Genomic DNA, 20,539 nt, shown 5'->3' on the forward strand with positions numbered 1-20,539 from the left:
TTATCAGTTAAGTTGGATGAGGGAAATTTATAAGAGCTGCAGATGATACAAACCTTCATGGGGTGTCCCACCAATTTAGATGAAACAGGAAAGATTTGGAAGGATCTAAATGGGCTTGAGGGCCCAGCAAAACTGAATAGAATGGGATTCAACAGAGAGAAATGTACAACTCTGCATCTGAGTAAGAAAAATATAAAGCAAAATATAGGTTGGGGGGCAAAAATTTGCCAATAGCACAAGTGAAACAAATTTTTATTGGGACTTGAAGGTAGCTAATTAGAAAAGACTTATGGAAGATTACTTTTTGTACATGGTACAAAAAATGAGACTATTGCATGAAGTTGGAAAAATACTGAAGGCCAACAATGAAGGATTAGATTGCGAAGACAGAATCTGCAGAAATGTCAAAACTGACCTTTCATCAGGGATAGGTCAACAAGTACTTTTATTAAAAGCTGGAAGCCTCTGTTGGACTTTTTGCTGGAAATGGGGGAAAAAATAAGTTGGTGATTTGTGGATTGCTGGTTAAAAAGGGTTGAATATAGCAGAACTTCGTATTTTTATTGAACAAAAATGAAATGTGAGCCAGTAATGTGATGCAGCTGCTTAAAAGGCAAATATTATTTTGGGTGCATTAACAGAAGCAAAAAGCCCAGTTCACGAGAAGTAAGCGTTCCCTTCTACTTTCCTCCATCCCCATTTGGAAGCCCCAGTTCTAAGCACCAGTTTAAAAAAGACAAAAATTGGAATGAGGATTCCCACTTCCAGATGGTGGGGGAAGGGAGTCTAAAAATGAAGTCCTATGAGAAAGGGTTAACGGATCTGGATATGATTAACCCCAAAAATATGATTCACGAGAAATATGACAGTAGTTTTCAAATATCTGAAGGGTTATCACATAGAAAAGTGGACTTCAGTTTTTAACCTAAAAAACTGAACGTTACAACAAGAACTGACAGAATAACCAATTAGAACAGGTAGCCCATGAATGAGAGAGAAATGAGAAACAACGAGATATTGGAGATATTAAACAGCAAAGGAATATAGAAATGTCTTTGAGTGTCCTATAGAAGAAACAGCCTCTCAATCTCTGGAGGATGACAGTCCTGAAAAGCAGAGGGGATGTGCTGCTATCAGTAAAAGGATAAGAAAATCATAATAATTGGTTACTCTAGGACCTGTCTGATAGAGTAACTTATGTGTTAATGTCTGGGAGCATGGATTAGGCAAATGATGGAGAAACTGCCAAAACTTTCATAGTCCACAGAAGATGACTAGAAAGGGGAAGCATAATATTCCAGCACAATAGCTAGTTACAGAAGTAGCTATTGTAACGGGATACCAACTTTCTGTGTGTCCACCAATGAAATAAACATCTTACGTTTAGCTGGAGTTCCTTATAATTTCTACAGCAGTTCCAGCATTCCATTGTGTTTTAACTCATGTACTATAGACCAGAAGTTTACAAATTTGATTTTATGTCCGTTTACATGGATTATTAATGGACTATTTTAAAGCCTTTCAGAATTATAAATGCACTTTTAAGTTTAACCTTCCCCTCTTCATACAATAGTATATCATGATGGTTTATTTGTTAGTCATACGAATACTTAATAGTTTTATAAATCTGGGTGTACAGTATTATGGGCTGGTATTTTACTCTAATCCTTTGATTTTATATACATATACTAACCTTTAGAATACTTTTTGATGCAAACATGTCTGATTAAGACAACTTTAAGGTAATTGAGAATATATATATATATATATATATATATATATATATATATATATATATATATATATATAAATAACTTAATGTTCCTAATATTCTGTATACTGTAGAAATAAATAATTGATACTGTAGAAATAAATAATTGATACTGTAGAAATAAATAATTATTAAACTTGTTATGTTCAATGACTCAATGAAAACTCAAAGATAACATCTTCTTACAAAGTGCATTCTTCATTTTCTATATACTAATGCTCAGACTATGACTGATAAACAAGATAAGCTTAGTACATATGATTTAATAGGTATGGTATAACTGAGACCACTGGGATGATTTTCATGATTAGAGCACAGGAACTCATGAACACAGCTTGTTCAAAATAAACAGAATTTTTAGAAAAGGAGGCAAATTTCCACTAAATATTGAAAATACTGCAGAGATCCAAGGGAATGAACTTGGCCATACTTAAAGAATCTAGACCAAAATAAATAGAAGAATAACAACAGATGTTGCTGATGTCTCCTGCCAATCACAAATCAAGAAAAAATGTTAATGATGTACTCTAAACCAAACTGCCAATCTTTCAAAGAACCAAGAGATTTTAGAACTTAGAATTTCTTAGACTTTAGAATTACCTGACATCCACTGAGAGACACTGCCAAGGATGGTTCTTCCAGGAAATGTAGGAGCTGTCTTGCTCATTGCTTTTTCCCTCAAAAGGTGAAGAAAGGTATAATGGGATCTGCTATTCTTGACTTGATCCTACCAAATAGGAGAGATTTAGTTGATGAATTGAAAATAGTAGGAACATTGGAAGGATTCTGGACATTAAGGGAAACTAAAACTAAATGTAAGCAAACATGTCTTCAAGAGCTGGATTTTAATAAATTCAGAGTAATGATCAATAAGTTCAGATATTAGAAGATGCAAATGGGAAAATAAATTCATGATTGGTAAGAGTGTCTAAAAATGAAATACCAAAAGTACTACTGAAAATAATTTCAATGAGGCAAAAAAGAAACTACACTAGAAGAAGCTACACAAAAACTTAATAAGGATTTGAAAATAAAAAAGAATATATATAGGGGGTGGAAAATCATCACAAAAAAAGCATATAGGGATAGTCTGGTATTGTATCAGGAAAGCTAAAATTCAGAACAAGAATGAGATTAATGAAGGATAATAAGACCATTAAGGGCCTTTTCAGTTACATTCTAAATTTTAATGGAATAGTGTTTCAACTGTTCAGAGGGAAAATGGTAAGAGATATAGCAAAGAACAAGCGTAACTACTATTTTGGTTCAGTGTCCTCTGAAGTGCATTCTGTCAGGAGATTGTGAAGAGTTGACTGAAAGGCAGGATTTACCTGAAAGCTGACAGAAAACAAGGCATAGAACAACTGACCCTGAATATGCTTAAATCTCCAGAACCTGATAGACTGCATCTTAGGTGACTGAAGGAATTTCTATCCATTATCTTTGAGAAAGTGGAAAGATCCAGATAGCTAGAGGAGGTAAACTGTTTCCTGTCTTTTTCTAAGGCTGAAATAGAGTAATGGATACCAGGGGACATTATAGAGCAGACGACAAAATGACCGTTTGTAAACACCTCAAAACACCATTTATTAGTTGCCAGAAGTATATATGGATTTATCAAGAAGTAATCACACTAATATTATTTCCCTTTTCAATTAGGTAATTTCTTTAGTTTAGCAAATCATAGGAATAATATGGATATAATATAATTTAACTTTCAGCAAAGCATTTGATAAAGTATCTTGTAACATTCTATAAAGGTGGGATGAAGTCCATTTGAAGGAGCCACAGTTGGCTTGAAAGAATGCTCACTGACAAAGACTGTACAAAGATTGCTCAGTGACAGCCTTTCATTAAACTAGGGTGAGGCACGATTGTAGTTAACTGCAAGTTGAAAAGGCAAAGTCAATACAGTAGAAGTATAATTTACATTAACAGAAATAAAAGTTTGGTATTATCAGAAGAAACAATTCTGTTATCTTCTGCACTGGCCAATATCAGAGCCATATTCATTACTGAGCAACACATTTGAAAAAGATACAGAAAAATTATAGAACATGAAAAGAAAGTCTGCAAGGATGATCAAAGTTCTGGAATTAAGTCTTACCAGCAGAGACTGAGGGAAGCGGACATATTCACCATTGAGAAAAGAAAACTGAAAGGGACTATGACAGCACTCTTTGAGTGTCTGAAAAATTGTCATATGAAAAGCCAAGATCTATTTTTTTATCAACATAGATGCAGGACACAAATTAATGCTCTTTTTACAGTATAAGGCAGTTTCTAAAAAATTCTTAATGGTAAGTTTGACATGGAACCAATTATCAAAGAAGAGAGCTTTTCTTTGCTGGATGTTTTTAAGTGGAGATTGATTCATGAACGCAGCAGTGGGATGAAAATTAACAGCCTAATGATCCCTTCCAACTCCAAGAGCCTGTAGTTCACAATGTCATACCTTGTTTTTACACTTACTCATGCATTAATGGTAAAATAGTCCATGTCCCTTCATGTCTGTCCATCTGATGAGTAAGCAGAACGGTAGGCATTTCCTTTTAAGAAAACACATTTCATGAACCACAGAGTAATGAACACCTTTAACAGAGTTAAAAATGGAATACTTTATTTCATGTTTTCCATAAATTAAACATTCCTATTCAAAAATATCAAAATTATTTTAAACACAAAAGAGTATTTTCTAAGGAACAGTAATAGTAATAAGTAATAAGATTAGCTATTCAAGTAAGTAGATTCACATAGGAACCTTATTGAAAATAAATGTTACATTCTGATCCACTGATATTTAGAATATTTAGAATATTGGCATTGATAGAGTATGCACAGAATCCTGAAGGTAAATGAAATGCAAATATCAGGCGTAAATGTTGTACAAGCATATTTCAGATGCTAATCCCAAAGGATATACCTCAGCATTTCTGAGATCTGTGAAAAAGCAACTGAGCTGCAATTCTACCTTTATTAAATTCCTTAAACTTGATTATTCTTTTAATATACAATGCACACTGCACAGGCAAAATGCTGTTTTTGAACACTTAGTGAACCTGGAAATAAAAGGCTCAAAAACAATCAAAATTAAATAAAAGACATTGTTCCATAGATCTGAAAAGAAGAATACCTTTGTATTTTTATTGTTTTGTAAAAACTGAATGTGCAGATATTATTAGGAGTATATACCCCAATCCCACTATAAATGCATTAGAACATTTATTTAGCTTAAAAATCCTACCTGCAGGCAACCCTACCTACTTAAGGCATGCATATATTTTTTAGTATCAGATGCATTTCCAGGTTTGATTATTGCAATTTGAATATATTTGATTGGCACTAAAAGACACTGGGCAGTTGCAATAGTCGACTCAGGAGTTAAATTCTGACCTGAGATTGAGAGTGTGAATCATATTTTAAATACACTGTTTTATTTTGTTTTTAAAAATCAACATAGTTTGATTTTTAAAATATGATATTGATACCCATATTGATACTCATTTTTGAGTCGAGTATATTTTTTTAAGCAATAGTATAAAAGTCAGTAATATAAAAGTTATTTTGTGAACCTAACTATATGTATGTCCATGCAGATATACATTACTGAGATCCATGATTATTTTTAATAAAATGAAGTGCTATTTTCACAATTGTATCTTGTATATTACTACTTTTAGTAAAAATATCTTTATTGCTTATTTTATATTTGCATGATAGAGAACATGCAGATAAGTGGCTGAACAGATTTTAAATAAAGGACAGTTTTTTCTTGTTTCACATTCATGGCTATACAGGAATCAACTATGATAGTATATTGCAAATGGCTGACTCTTACCAATTTTATATCCACCCCATTCATCATTTTTATAAATTTATTCCAGCCAATTTCTCTAGTGATTTATGAGTTTGCTCCTTTCCTCTCCCCCACAAAAAGCAGGGGCTGTATAAAAATGTGCACATTTTTTACATTTCTCCTGCAGCTTTTATTCATACTTTTTAAAAACAATTTTGTGACAAGCAATTAGCTAGTGCTTACTTCATCATTACATATATATTTTGTGATTGTCCTTTTTTAATACAATAGAGAGTTCTAAATAGGGATATAAAAGAAATCTATGATACATTTTTATAAGGGTAGATTTGGGAGATCTGTCAGAAGATACTGCAGTATAGAACAGATTGTAATGAATAAAACCATCTCTAGATATTCAAACTGAAAAATCAATTTTAGATACCGTAGAATTTGCTATTTTCCAGGACCATAAAATTTCTAATTCTGCACAAATGTCAAATTACAATCCTTTTGAAAACTAATCAAATAGGATGGCAGCTTAACTGCAAGCAGTTACACCATTTTTTTCCAAGTTTTTTATTTTATTTTACAATATATCAATATCAATGCATGAACAGTGTGGCATCTGGGTATCATACATTTTAGTACAAATAAAAATAGTGCTATTAATTATATTTCTTACATTCCTCAAGCTTATGTAGTTCTAGTATTAATAGACATATTTGTATTAAATTATGGACTTTCATTATTTAATTATTCAATGTTTCAATGTTATTCCAATGCCAATCACAATATTGTTTAAACATACATAATAATACCATCATTCAATTTCTAATCTTCCCTCTTATTACTTTTGTCTTATTGTATAAAAATGTGTATACTAATATTCCCTCACTTATTTCTATCCCTATTCTAACTTTTAATCATGCCACTTTTATATTTAAAAACAAATCCTTTCTATTCGTCATCTCTTGCCCGCTTTGATTGTTCATTTTTTTAACTTAAAGATTTCTTGAATCTTTATCCCTATCTACATATACATTTTAATACAAATAAAAATAGTGATATTAATCATATTTGTTACATTCCTCAGGCTTATGTAATTCTAGTGTTAATACACATATTTGTATTAAATTATAAACTTTCATTATTGTTGTGGTCCGCCGGTAGCCTGTGGAACTGGCAGAAGAGTCGGACAGTGAGGAGGTTGGGGAGGAACATAGGCCAGTCCTGGAGGCTGGGGAAGACTTGGACGAGGGCTCTGCGTTGGAGGCAGAGAAAGGGTCATCTGAGAAGTACGTGCTGCCTCCAGAGTCGGACCTCAGCAAGGCAGAGGAATAGGGGGAACCTATTCCCAGTACGCGCATGCGCAGAGCTGCCAGAAAGCAAGAACAGTTAAAACAAAATGGATGACTCAGGAGTAGGGCTTGGAGATGATTGACCCCTCCCATAAGACTTAAAAGAGGAGCAAAGGCACTTAGGCCTTTTGTTCTGCTCCAGCTACGGACCCCAAAGAACGCAGCACACACAAAATCTATACAAAGCTTATTTTACTCAAATAACTCAGTCTTTTTCAACCAAAGGCTGTTAATAAACTTTCTTAAGTTTAAGAAAGTTTAAGCCTACGAGATTTCTAAGGTAAGGTAATCACAGTCTTACTAGGGTTGGCAGAAAGCCCAGAAGCAATTTTGCAGAGAATCCAGACATGAAGGAGAGTGAACTAAAGTTGTTCCCTACAGCTTGCTGCAATCGGCGTTCCTCCTTAAATAGGCTAAGAGAGTGGCCAATTAGCCCCAAGCCTTACTCTCAAGGAGACCTCCTCCTGAGGAACTACTCCTGCCTTTTGGCAGCTCTGCGTGCCTGTGCATTGAGAAGAGGCTCCTCCTCTTCGTCCTCTTCACTTAAAGGAGCTTCTGGAGGTTCTGAAGGCACTGGCTGCATCCCTGCTTCTGACACCACATCTTCTCCAGCCTCCTCACTGTCCGACTCGAGCGCCAGCTGCACAGTCTGCTGGCGCAGCACCACACCAGCCTCCTTGTTGTTGGTATCAGCTACAATCTGCACAGGCTGCTGATGGGCCACAACACCTTTGCAGGAAGCAACGTTGTTAATTCTGTTCAGTTCTGTTCAGTCTGAAGCTCTGTTTGATTCTGGACTCCGTGTGGCTTTGCCAATTAGGTCTTTGGCAGCGTGTCAAGGGAGATAAAGATGGGTGATTATCAGCCTTATCCCAAAGGACTCTTTACAACTATTTGGGACTCATCTGTAAATGAGCAGAATTCAGGGCTGTTGCAATAAAAGAGGTTTTTAGGAGTATTCGTGTGTTTTACTGACTCAGGAAACCTAGGTCAGAACAATTATTTAATTTAATTCAATGTTTCAATATGTTATTCCAATGCCAATCACAATATTGTTTAAACATACATAATAATAGCATCATTCAATTTCTAATCTTCCCTCTTACTATTACTTTTAACTTATTGTATACAAATGTGTATACTAATATTCCCCCTCTCTCTTATTTCTATCCCTATTCTAGCTTTTAATCATGCCACCATTATATTTAGGAACAAATCCTTTCTATTTGTCATCTCTTGCCCGTTTTAAAGCTTTAATTGTTCATTTTTTAACTTGCCTCCCATATTCCTCTCTTGGATCTTTATCCCTATCTGCATCATTCTACGTCCTGACTATTCATTTTAAACATTTCTCCCATCTCTGCCCTTTTCCAATATCTAGCTTCCAAAATATCTACCCCTGCTCCTGTCTCCCTTTCAAAAATGTCTTCCTGCATCTCCGGTTTCCTTTTTAAATCTCTTAAAATGTTTTCCCCTTGGTTTATTTAATCAGTCATTATTGCTTTGGCTCCTCCTTTTCCTGGGCATCTTGATCACTTATTGTTCTTTGTATAATATTTCCTAGTTTTTCATCCATGCCATATATTAAATTCTTAATCTCCTTATGGTTTCTTATCAGAATGTCCTTGATGTTTTGAAACATTGACATCATTTATTCCCAAATTCCACTCATTTCACCCTGGTGTAACAGCTTGTCTTGTTTTAATAAGTCCCGCTCTTGTCCAGTAATCCAAAAACCATATAATCAAACCTAAAGTCACTCCCCAAAAAGAATTCAATGTTCACAATTTTTGTATTCCATAGTTAATCAATCTGTTCCTTTAAATAATCCCAAAAGCTTTCCAGAATCTCCTTAAATCCCCTTTATGCATTCAATCTTGTATCATAGCATTCAGGGGTCTCTTTAATGAAAAAATCTTCTTTATTCTCATATTTAAATCTCCAGCAGTCATAACATACGTCCATAAAACATATCCTTGTCAGAATTTTCCAGGATTTAAGAGTATGTTATATTTTCCTTTCGTCAGCAGATGGCACTCTCAGTTTAGATTTCAATGTTAACCAGTTTTATAACTCAAAATATAGAAACGAAGTTAATTTTCTAGGTAAATAGTTCCAGTATTTTTAAAATGCCTTTCCAGAACAACACCTGCTTGCCTTAAAAGTCCATTTTTTTGTTTTTTTAACAGGTTTTTTTTTTTGCTTTACTCCCTTTAATTCTTTTCTTTCAATTCTGAAGTTTTTCTCAAAGTGCTTAGGTGATGCTTTACCAAATAGTTGTGAGCCTCTTTTTCTGGATTATTTCTTTTTGGGGTTAGGTTTTAAATAAGAAAGAAACCTCCCATCCAGTTCCAGACACTGTTCACTAACTCCACTCCAGCAACAGTCTTAGGTGTTCCTCGGCTGTCCCAGCTTCGTGGCAGCCATCTTTAGGCTGCCTCTTCTCCTCGACATGGCTGAGAGGGAAAAAAAACCCGGGGTCCAGCAGGAGAGTTGCAACTCTCTGTGGTATCACAGGGCGCCTCTGGCTCCTTTCAGAGCCCACCAATGGTGAGAACTTGCACGGGAGTGCGGAGACCCACTCTTCGTGCCCGATCTCACTGCAACGTCAACCGGAAGTCACCATCAACTATTTACATCAGTATGAGTTGTACAAGGCAACAAAAAGTTGCCAAACTCCAAATAGATTTCTGGAATGTTGCAGTATAACACTTATATCTCTTAAATTACAAGAATTATACCCATCTAGGTACTTCCCAATGACAGCTATTTAACCATTAAAAGCCCTCAGCTGAACAGCTGTTTATCCTATTTGCTGAAGATATCTGGTTATTTGGAGATGTATCTGCATAAAACTGTTTATATTTCATTCTAGGAAGCCATATATCTAAGCCAATGTTTTTCAAACTTGGCAATTTTAAGATGTTGCCTTCAATAACTTCAACTCTCAGACTTCTTCAGTCCTGCTGTCTGGAGAATTCTGGGACTTGAAGTCTGCTCACCTTAAAGTTGCTAAGTTTGAAAAATACTGATCTCAACCTTTTTTCTTAGAGTTGTCAAAAATGTGATCATTTCAGGAAGGTTGTTTTAATTTATCTCATTTGCAAAAATACCATTGGTCTAATATTTTATCAGCCACCTGTTGTTGGAATGAAAATATAATGGAATATTATTCCTTATCAGAGAAGTTAAAGGTTATGGTCTATTTTTTTAGTGATCTTGGCAAAAAACTTGTAGAAAAAAAGGTGTTTTATTTCCAGGAATATCAGTGGCAAGAAATCTTTGGGCCATGTTGGGAGGTAAATTGAGTTTTGATAATGTGATTTATGAATATTTCACTCCTTGGAAAAAATCTACTGTGGTAAAATTCATTGGCTTATTGGAAAGCTTGGTTAGAAACTGGGATCATTACTTTAAATCAACTACTGTGTAATTACTATTTTAAGGTTTTTTTCCCGACTTCAATTCCTATTTCATCTTCACAATACACAACATTGGAGGGACGTTCAGCTTAATCATGTTCTAATATTCCATTATATTTTCAATATGGATCAGATGCTCTGGCTCCCTCAAAGGCACCTGAATTGCTTTCTTACTTGAAATCCATGACAAAAATAAAATCTGTAACTATCTCTATCAAAAGCTCAATAATATTTTTAAAGTGGATATTTCTGGGATATTACCAACATGAACTAAAATTCTGGAATTTCTGATAAAGCTACATCAATGGCTTCAAGTACTTAAAAAGTTAAAATTTATAGGTACATTGTAAATATAGGAAAAATTGTATTGAGGGTGTAGTGGCATTCCCAAATAATGAGATGTGTAAATATATTTGAGATGATAAGTTATGATTGCTGGGAATGTATGATTTATTAGTTTTGGAAAAGGCTAGATTCTCTACTAATCAAAAAATGCCGCAACATGTGTACTGCAGTATGGCAGAATTTTACATTATTATTATTATTATTATTATTATTATTATTATTATTATTATTATTATTATTATTTTATTAATTAAAAATTATGAACAAACATAGATACAACGAAACAACATGCAAAAATACAAACATAAATCAAGTCTTACGACTTCCTTCTTAAAGCTATCACATCGGTAGACTGTTTTTCTATTCTTATCTATATATCTATGTATTTACATATTTACATATGAGACAGTATAATAAGTTCCATACTTAAATTGTTATATTCCTTAGTTAGTACTCAAATTCTTGTCTCTACATTGACCTCTTTCTTTTGTATCCCTATGTATCTATTTTCATCTTTTTCTCCAACCAGTTATACCATTTTTGCCATACTAAGTAATAATCTGTGTCATCTTTTTCTTGTAGTTCTTTTATAAGTTTATCCATTTCTGCACATTCTGTAATTTTGGTGCAGTATGGCAGAAATTTTGTGATATCTTACAATAATATCTTCTGTTGTTCATGTTATAATAGTGAATTCATTGGTAAACCTTACTATTCACCAATGTTTAGTATAAGATAAAGATAGATTTTTCCCTTTTTTTTCTTTGTTTAAATTTTTAATTTGAACTTTTAACGTTTTCTTTCTGCCTTAAAGTTAAATATTGTGTTAAAAAAACTACGAAAAGTTTTAAAATCACACAATTATAATATGAAAATCAAACACCATATAATATTTCAAATATAATTACACTAGACAAATACCTCACAGTAACAGGGTACAACAGTAAAAAGTCCCAACTCAAAGGCCTTCAGAAATTGGCAAGTTTTAATGATCTTCCCAAATCAATATTGGCCAGAAAATACAATCACATTTCCAGGATGCTATTTCACAGAAGAGACAAGAAAAAAAAAGGATTTCTTCTTTAAGTCTTGATGATGACATTCCCTAACAATAGAAATTAGAAGAGAACCTGCACTTCCAAATTGTATTGGAAGATAAGAAGTCCGAAAGATACCAAGACCTCCAGTCATATAAAACTCTAAAGGTGACAACTAGCACCTTGAACTAAACCCAGGGCTAATAAGAAACCAGTGCAGCTGTCAAAATGGTGAGATGAAATGAACAAATTGATAAGTTCCTGTGACCCCTATTCTATTCTGGACCAATTGTGGCTTATAAGAGGGGTTGTTATTGGTGCACAAAATAGAGTTGTGTCCTCTTAGCTAACTGCCACTTGCTCATCAAACTAGTGTGAGTTAAAGAATCAACCAAATTGTGACTCATGCTTCAATACTAATGCAAATTCATGTACCAAGAGAACTTGCATACAAAGGTAATAAAAATATGATGCTGCAGATCATGTTTTAAAATTTATCATGACATCATAAATCATGTTTTATTATGCATTATGGACAAACATTGTGGCCTTGTGGCCTTCTCTGCCCCTTGTTCCACCCATCCTTTCTAGTATTGATGAAGAAGTACTAGTCTGCGTTTAGCTAGAATTCATCATTATCTTTCACAGTATTTTTACTCCAAATTTGTTGTTCTCCAAATACATTACAGCAGGGGTCTCCAACCCCTGAGCTGCGGCACACTATCGGACCACTGCTTATTCGAAACTGGGCCATACAAAGACTGGTGCACGTGTATAACTCAAGTCACACGAGTCACATGCATGTGCACACAGCTCAACTTGCAATTGAGCGACATGCTGCATGTGCACAGGCCCGCTGCTGTTGTGATCCGCCAGCAGCCTGCAGTTGGCAGCGGAGTCGGACAGCAATGAGGCTGAGGAAGAACATGGGCCAGTCCTGTCTATATTTTAATTAAGAATTTTTAGGCAACATGCATTTCCATCATCTACTGATTATTTTTATTTTCAGGGAATGAAGCTACAATCTTATATATGTAAAACGTATGTTATTTGATTCAATTCCAATTCCTCTTGTGTCAGGAACAAAATTCTTTAATTTACTTGATATGCATGGATGAGATGGTATAGGAAAATGCCCATATGGAATGGACCTCAGAGAATATAACAATTCTATATGAAGTCACTAATAGTGGCTACAATGTGGTAGTAATATCTTACTCTAATTTTTATTCATCATTATTTATCATGCAAATAAAAAATATCTTTCTTCAATATAACGGTTCTTTTCAGAATAACAATAATGCAGCCATTTCTTTCTTCTTCTTAGATATACTATTTATAACAGTACATTTAATAGTTCTAAATAAATGTAATAGAAAAAAGTTTCACTGTGTTTTATTACTGTTTACTCATTAGTTTGTGAAAATATATTGTAGTCAACCAATTCAAGGATACTGCAGTAACATAGAGCGCAGGAAAATTAACAATCCAATACCAAATCAGAAAATACAAAGATCCAGATAGAAACAAGAAAATGCATATCAGGCAGATAGAAAATAGAAACAAAACAATGTATGAAAATCATATCAGATATATTATCATTTTCCAGACTTTTCATGAATTTTATTCGTTTTTTAAAAAATTTACACAGGCAGGGATAATTTCCCTTGGTTGCAATATTAATTTTCCTTGTCTTGTTGATAGAATTGAAACTGCTGTTAAGTTTCAATTTCAATTATTAGTCAATCACCTTCTTGCTTATAGTTTCAAAATATGCCTATTGATAAATAGTTAGAGATAGCAATTTCCTCCGATAGCAACTTTTTGCAATTAGGATGATTATAAAAAAGTAACTTTGTCTCAATGCCAACATTTAGAACAACAAAAGCATTCAAAGTAAAACTGATTAAAGTCTGGTCAGTTTCAGGAAGTAGCTAGAGCCTGCCAGAGGATTCTACAGGAGTCCTTGCTTGCATACTGCCTTGTTTAAGGACTGTTCTAAGTTAAAACAGTGTAAACAAAATAGCTTTGTGACCAATCCTCACATTTATGACCATTGCAGTGCCCATCAGTCATATAATCACCATTCATGTGCTTTGCAGCCAGCGTATGTTTACCAGCATTGCAGCATCCTGTGGTCATGTGATCACCATTTGTGTGTTTACAACTGGCTGTGACAAGCAAGAAAAGTTAACAGAGAAGGCAGAAGTAAAATCATAAACCATGATCACGTGATGTTTCACTTAGTGACCATAGTCTTTCATTTAACAACCAAAGGGGAGGTAAGATTCTAAACCTGTTGTGATTGTGTGATTTTCTGCTTAGTGACTGGCACTTAGTGACTAAATTGCCAATCCAATTGGATTGCTAAACAAGGACTACCTGTAATCAATTAATTACCGTGACAGAACTAACCTTGTTAACTTGCAGCTAGCTCCTCTAACTCCCATGAACCCCAAACAGTCTTGATTTTATTTAAAAGGCAACAATGCAAATAAAGTTCTATTTGACTTTAAATTAAGAACTTAGCATTTATTTTGTCAGTAAAAACAAACATGCAAGAAATACATATTAATAAGTTAGGACCTTGTTATGATCAATTATTAAACAAAACTCAGGTATGAATTTTAATCTGCATGATGTGCCTAAATGAGGGGAAAAAAATCATGCAAAACAAAGGAAAAATCAAATAGCATAAGCATCATGTTAAAAAATAACTAAAGAATATATGAATGGAAGCTTAGAAGTCAACTCTTACCCAGTTGTAGAGGTGAATCTTTTCAGCTTTAAATGAAAAACATATCCTGGAATTATAATATATAGCGTACCTTTCCCAAAGAGGCAGCCTGTTTTAAAATACTTCGTTTAAGATCATCAGCTTTCTTCAAATGATAAGAATTCTTCTGACTCTGGATGACAAATACTATTTCCCTTAGCTCTGTAAATAGAAATAAATAAACGATGTCAACAATAGTTAAGTGAATTCAGTATTATTGTAAATAGCCCACTGAAAAATACCTTGAGTTTTCAAGTAATTTACGCATACATGAGTATCTCCTGAATTCTAAGAAACTGGCTGAAAAAAGCAAGAAAAAAGTTTTACATTTAAATAAAAGAATAATGCCAGAACCTTATTAACCACTGAAAATCCAATTCACAAACCATACTGTGGAAAATAAGATACAATAAAAATACAGATGTAATTTTACATGAATTTGTATAAGGAATTGGATTTTTAAAGTATTTGTTCAATGAACCGAAGGTAATTTACTATTTCATTTAGAGTAAAGAGTTTTAAATGCTACTCATTTTCTCGGATGCATTATGCTCCTGTAAAAAACAATCTAAACTTGTCTCACTGGTACAAAAAAAATTCACACCGTGGTACTTACAAGAATGATGATTTCCTTAACATATATAATAGAATCTATTGGGACTTTTAATTATCTCTTCACTCTTGTTTCAATACCGGTTAATTATCAGATCCTGAAGATAATTATACGTATAATAATTAAAAGGTATTGATTTCTTCTACCTAAAGAGCTGTATGCTGCCATATTATTAGTTGCACCAATAGGTTGCCCTGATGTTTGTCTTTCTTTCCCTTCCTTCCTTCCTTCCTTCCCTCCTTCCTTCCTTCCTTCCTTCCTTCCTATCTCTCTCTGTCTCTACCTACCTACTTACCTACCTACCTACCTACCTATCTACCCATCCATCCATCCATCATACTTCTTAACCACCCATCTTCCTTAGAGAGGGACTTTTTTTTTTTTATTAATTTGATTTATATGCCGCCCTTCTCCGGAGACTCAGGGCGGCTTACAATGTGCTCAGCAATAGCCTTCATCCTTTTGTATATTTATACAAAGTCAGTTTATTGCCCCCACAACTGGGTCCTCATTTTACCTACCTTAGAAAGGATGGAAGGCTGAGTCAACCTTGAGCCTTGGTGAGATTCAAACCTGCAGTAATTGCAGGCAGCTGATCTTAATAACCAGCTTAATAACAGGGTGCCTTAGACCACTGTACTACCAAGGCTCTTAATGACTTAATGTCAATATTGCTATACTGTAGATACAATTACATTAAACCATTTGTGCTAATTATGGCATTCTACATTTTGATCCAAGCATGATGAATGTCTCAATGGTTCAAAGACAGCTCAAAGAAATTATTCATCTTATCCACCAATTAATTTCCCAGGCCATACCTGACACCTAGGCCCTTGTTTCAACTATTACTAAGATCAAGAGAAAGGGGCTCTTACTGATAAACAAAGCTGATTAATATTTATATCAAAGTTTTAAAACAGCTTTCACGTTAATCAATGAGACGTTTAAAGCTTCATTGCTGCCCAGAAAGATTTTCAGGGGCTTTGCTTCTCCAATTCTGCCTGCAACCTTCTCTTAAAAATATTCAACCTTTCATCAAATAATGAAGGGGAAAAACAATGTTTATGTTTTGCTCTAAGACAATCACATCAGGAACCATCTCTGCTAATCTGGACTGTGGTTCTAACTGCTCTTTGTATCACCATCCCTTCCAGTCCATTTCTTTGAATCAAGGTCCCCTCTAGTCAGACCTATACTAAAGTTAACTTTACTGTATTTATGCTGTACCACATTTCAAAATATACAAAGCAGCTCACAATATAAAAATAGAAGACTAAATCATTTATCAAAAGTCAGCAAATAAGAGCAAGTTTATATTAATGTTCATATTAATAATGCACAGTCTCAGGAATATAGACTGTACAACTTCTATAGTATTCAGATGTATAACCTCTTTCAAATTCCCATAAGATATTTTCTGTGCCTAATTACACAGATGTCTGAAGTCAGGTCAGAGTAGCCAAACGCAAATGTACACAAAGGTCACAAACTATCCTACTTTGATGACACTTACTGAAAGACTAAAAACATGTGTCCTTCTCAATCACTCATGCAGGATCCGTATTCCATGAACATGGAGATCTAACTGTACCAGGGGTGAAATCCAGCAGGTTCTGACAGGTTCTGGAGAACCAGTAGCGGAAATTTTGAGTAGTTTGGAGAACTGGCAAATGCCACCTCTGGTCCCAGAATGGTGTAGGAATGGAGATTTTGCAGTATTCTTCCCCTGTCATGCCCACCAAGCCACACCACGCCCACCAAGCCACGCCCACAGAACTGATAGTAAAAAAATTTGGATTTCCCCACTGTACTATGTTGTTTAGTCTTCAGCTCCTAATGCTTTTTGCAATAACGTAATTTCACATCATCTTGTTTCAAACCATTTATAAACACAATCATAGAAAGAATGGTATTCAGCAGATAAACGTCTAATGCAGAGACTAATATAACCTTGCCAAGATGAAGTATAGTAACATCTTTTATCAGAAGTACTTAATCAGAAACAGAAGAGTGAAGAGGAAGAATCCATAACTCAGCAGTCAATGCATAATCCCCTTGGATCTTCACTAAAATTAATCACATTGCAGTGGCAGAAGAGGAGAAAGAACTTTGTCCATATCCATGAAGACCTACTGCAAGTCCCATTCCAACCCCAATATTTTGGACTTCAGCTCCCTTTAGCTAACCCAGTTGATGGCAAATAACTACAGTGCAAGTAGATATCATATTTCTTACTCCTGGAATAGATAGTATTGGGCTAGATCAGGGCTGTCAAACTCACAGCCCACAGGCCGGATGCGTCACACACTGGTCACGCCCAAGCCCGGTGTAGTGAAGGGGAAAAAGTCCCAATACATCATGTGACACCGCAAGTTTGACACCTCTGGGCTAGATGGACAATCTGTCCTAGCTAAATCAACGTATTTTTACTGAAAAGAGAACTTAATAGAGCAGAGGGTATTTGTTACTCTAGACTTTATAGCCTCCCAGAATAGCTTGTAGTTAATATCAACTAGAGTAGAACAGGAACGAAAGTGTGGTTGCTGTTCTTTCGTTATACAAGCCAGACTTCTTAAATGTATCTGGCTGGTGTCTGTGGGAAAACAATTGCATAAAGCATACATTTGTTCTGATCTAATGTGAAGTCTTTTTATGTTCTTATAAGTTGTTCTTGTGAGGATAAAGAAAATAATGTAAACTTGTGATCCAATCACTATACTATGATAGTAGTTACAAGGATTAAGGTCTAAGAAGGTACTACCAGGCATAATGTAACAATGAATGTAACACATATTATTCATCCTGACTAACAGTATAACAGTCTTACTATAAAGGTTAATATCAAATAGGTTGACTTACCTTTGCTTATTTGGCCTGAATGCTCATTTTTTCCTGGCATCTGAATTAAGAAATCAGAAACTACATTAACAATGCAATTGAACAGGAAAAAAAAATAACCCTTTTAAGACAGTTACAAGTGGTTAAAAATATTCACAACCTTAAATATCCACAAATATTCACCATTTACCGTATTTTTCGGAGTATAAGATGCACCTTAGAGGAAAATAAGAAAAAAGCTGATTGTAGGTAGATCTGCCTCCCGGAATACCCCCAATCTGCTGTTTCCAGAGATGAATTTTAGCAACAGGTTTGTTGGTTGTGAGCTCTGTGCCTTGCTTTTTTTTTTTCTGCCTCTGAAACTTCAAACTTTTTTTTCTGCCTCTAAAAGCCTCCGAAAAAGAGCCTCAGGAAAAAAGCCTTTTTTTCTGAAGCTTCTTTCAAAGGCTTTTTTTCTGAAGGACTATCTCTACTTTGTTCAATCTCCTTTCTTTGGTATTGGTTTGTAGATTAACGTCTTCCGATCTGTTGGTTATTGTGTCATTCTCCAGATTTGTTAACATAGTTTGGTTAGAACCTTTACTGATTCTTCTTTTGTTGCTTGCCATATTATTTTAGATAACAGCCTTTCAGAGGCTTTTTTTCTGAAGCTTCTTTCAGAGGCTTTTTTCAGCCTCTGAAATCGCCGTTTGGGAGGCTGGACAGGGCTACATTCGGAGTATAAGACGCACCCAGATTTTCACTCTCTTTTTTGGGGGAAAAAGGTACGTCTTAATACTCCGAAAAATACGGTATATTACAAGTTTTAAATATCTAATGAGCCTCACACTTACCAACTCAGTAATTCTTATAAAAGCCCAGCAAAAGTTAGACTGATCTTATTATTTTCATGTAGCCTAAAGCTGCCAGATGCATTGGTAGTTAAGCCTTTAATTCCCTGTTCACATTCTTAGTTACCACACTACACTATCCCTAGCTTAAATAGGTTTATTAGACGGGCCCCTGGCAGAACATTATTTTATACCACTTTATTAGAAATCGTAGTATAAAAAATTAGCTCCTGTGATCAAATTTGCCATTTTAAATTTTCTGTTTGTTATAATTGACTGGAACTTATATAGATAATTAAAAGAAACTACTTTTTCAAGTAAGTCCATGTGGCCAAATATTGATGAGAACGTACATCCCAGGAAAGCTCAAATCCTAATTATATTACAATCCAAATACAGCTGAAAAGGCCAAAACAAAATCTAATAATTTGGTGTTATGTACAAAGATCTCAGAACTTAGCACTGTGCTTTGGAGCAAAAAGTTCACCATAGCATCACCCTGGAAACCAAGTTCTAAAAATATCTTGACTATTATTCAGTAGTGACTAAGCAACTGATAGCAGATACTTGCTGAAATCGCCTATACATCATGTGGCAATCTCACTACTCAAGGGGAAGCATTTCCTAACCAATGAAATAGAGCAGCATCATAAAGAGGCAGAAGGGAATTAATTGTTTAAAGTATTTCTCAACAACCTGCAACATATAACCTCTTTACCCTATTCCAAATCCTTGCTCACTTTGATTTAACTTTACTGAATTTCTCCTGCAGCCCTTTAATCACTTTGCTTTTTCTTTCCCTTCCTTCCATCAGACATTAGCAGTCTACAGCCCACAATGTCCCTTTTATAGCATTCAGGGCATCCTCTGGCTGCAACTACTGACTGTTCTCATTTTAAGATAGGAAACTTTCCTGACATTTTGAGAGGAAAATATGCACTAAAAGATTAAAACATAAAACATCCCCATAAAAAACCCCTTCAAAATTTCCCAAATTCTGTATGATGCTTGGGTACCAAAAGATTACCGACAGCAGCTTTACAGAGTCCCTCCACCTTCCGCAGTAAAGCAGTGCATACAGGAATACAAAAAAATACTTGATGTAAATTTACGTAGCATTATTTCATGGAGCCTCTTTCAAACGTGTAATGTTCATGCAGAAAGAAAAATGTGTTTCTAGATATTAAGTTTATGCAAGCTGCTTGCATTTGCAGATATTACATTTTGCTTGCTGTTCGGGAAAGAGTTTGTTTTGAAATGTGAACACTTTAGAGGTGGCCCTCACCTCACAACCACTCGTTCAGTGATTGTTCAAACTTACAACGATGCTGAAGAGTGGGACTGACAAACAGTCCTCCAAATTCCACCTGTCCCAGCATCCCTGCAGTCAGGTAATGATTTTTACAAATGTTATTTAGAAAAGCCTTGTTTATATATGTAATTTTATGTGCTTTTATGACACTTTCTGTAGAATTCCTTTAGAGAGACATTTTATATCTTAAAAATTTGAATCAGGATCTGTTGTGCATATCAAATTGGTTACTGGTAATACTCATTTTGGCAATTTGTTTTTATAGACATTTAAAAGATGGTTTGTGTAACTGGGGACATTTTTTGTGTGTACAAAAAGTAAGCTTTCAAAATAATTAATTAAACTATCACTCAGTGATAAAAATCATTCAGTATCACTACTATAATAAATTAGAGCCCTCCGTTTGTGGCGTTGGCAACCGGCTTGCATTTATGACCA

General features: G+C 34.7%; 1 protein-coding gene across 1 annotated transcript in view; it reads right to left on the bottom strand.

Annotated features, from left to right (window-relative positions):
- Positions 1–20,539, bottom strand: part of B3GLCT (beta 3-glucosyltransferase) — a 63,893-nt gene that overhangs the window by 33,722 nt on the left and 9,632 nt on the right. The window contains exons 3-5 of the mRNA XM_070943862.1: positions 17,981–18,020; positions 14,558–14,667; positions 4,244–4,320 (exon numbers count right to left, since the gene is read on the bottom strand). Coding sequence (XP_070799963.1) covers positions 4,244–4,320; positions 14,558–14,667; positions 17,981–18,020 — 227 coding nt within the window. The remainder of the gene's footprint in view (positions 1–4,243; positions 4,321–14,557; positions 14,668–17,980; positions 18,021–20,539) is intronic.

The sequence above is a fragment of the Pituophis catenifer genome, unplaced genomic scaffold (assembly GCF_029215685.1).
Source record: "Pituophis catenifer annectens isolate HBS135680 unplaced genomic scaffold, rPitCat1.0.hap2 SCAF_4, whole genome shotgun sequence".
NCBI classification, from domain to species: domain Eukaryota; kingdom Metazoa; phylum Chordata; class Lepidosauria; order Squamata; family Colubridae; genus Pituophis; species Pituophis catenifer.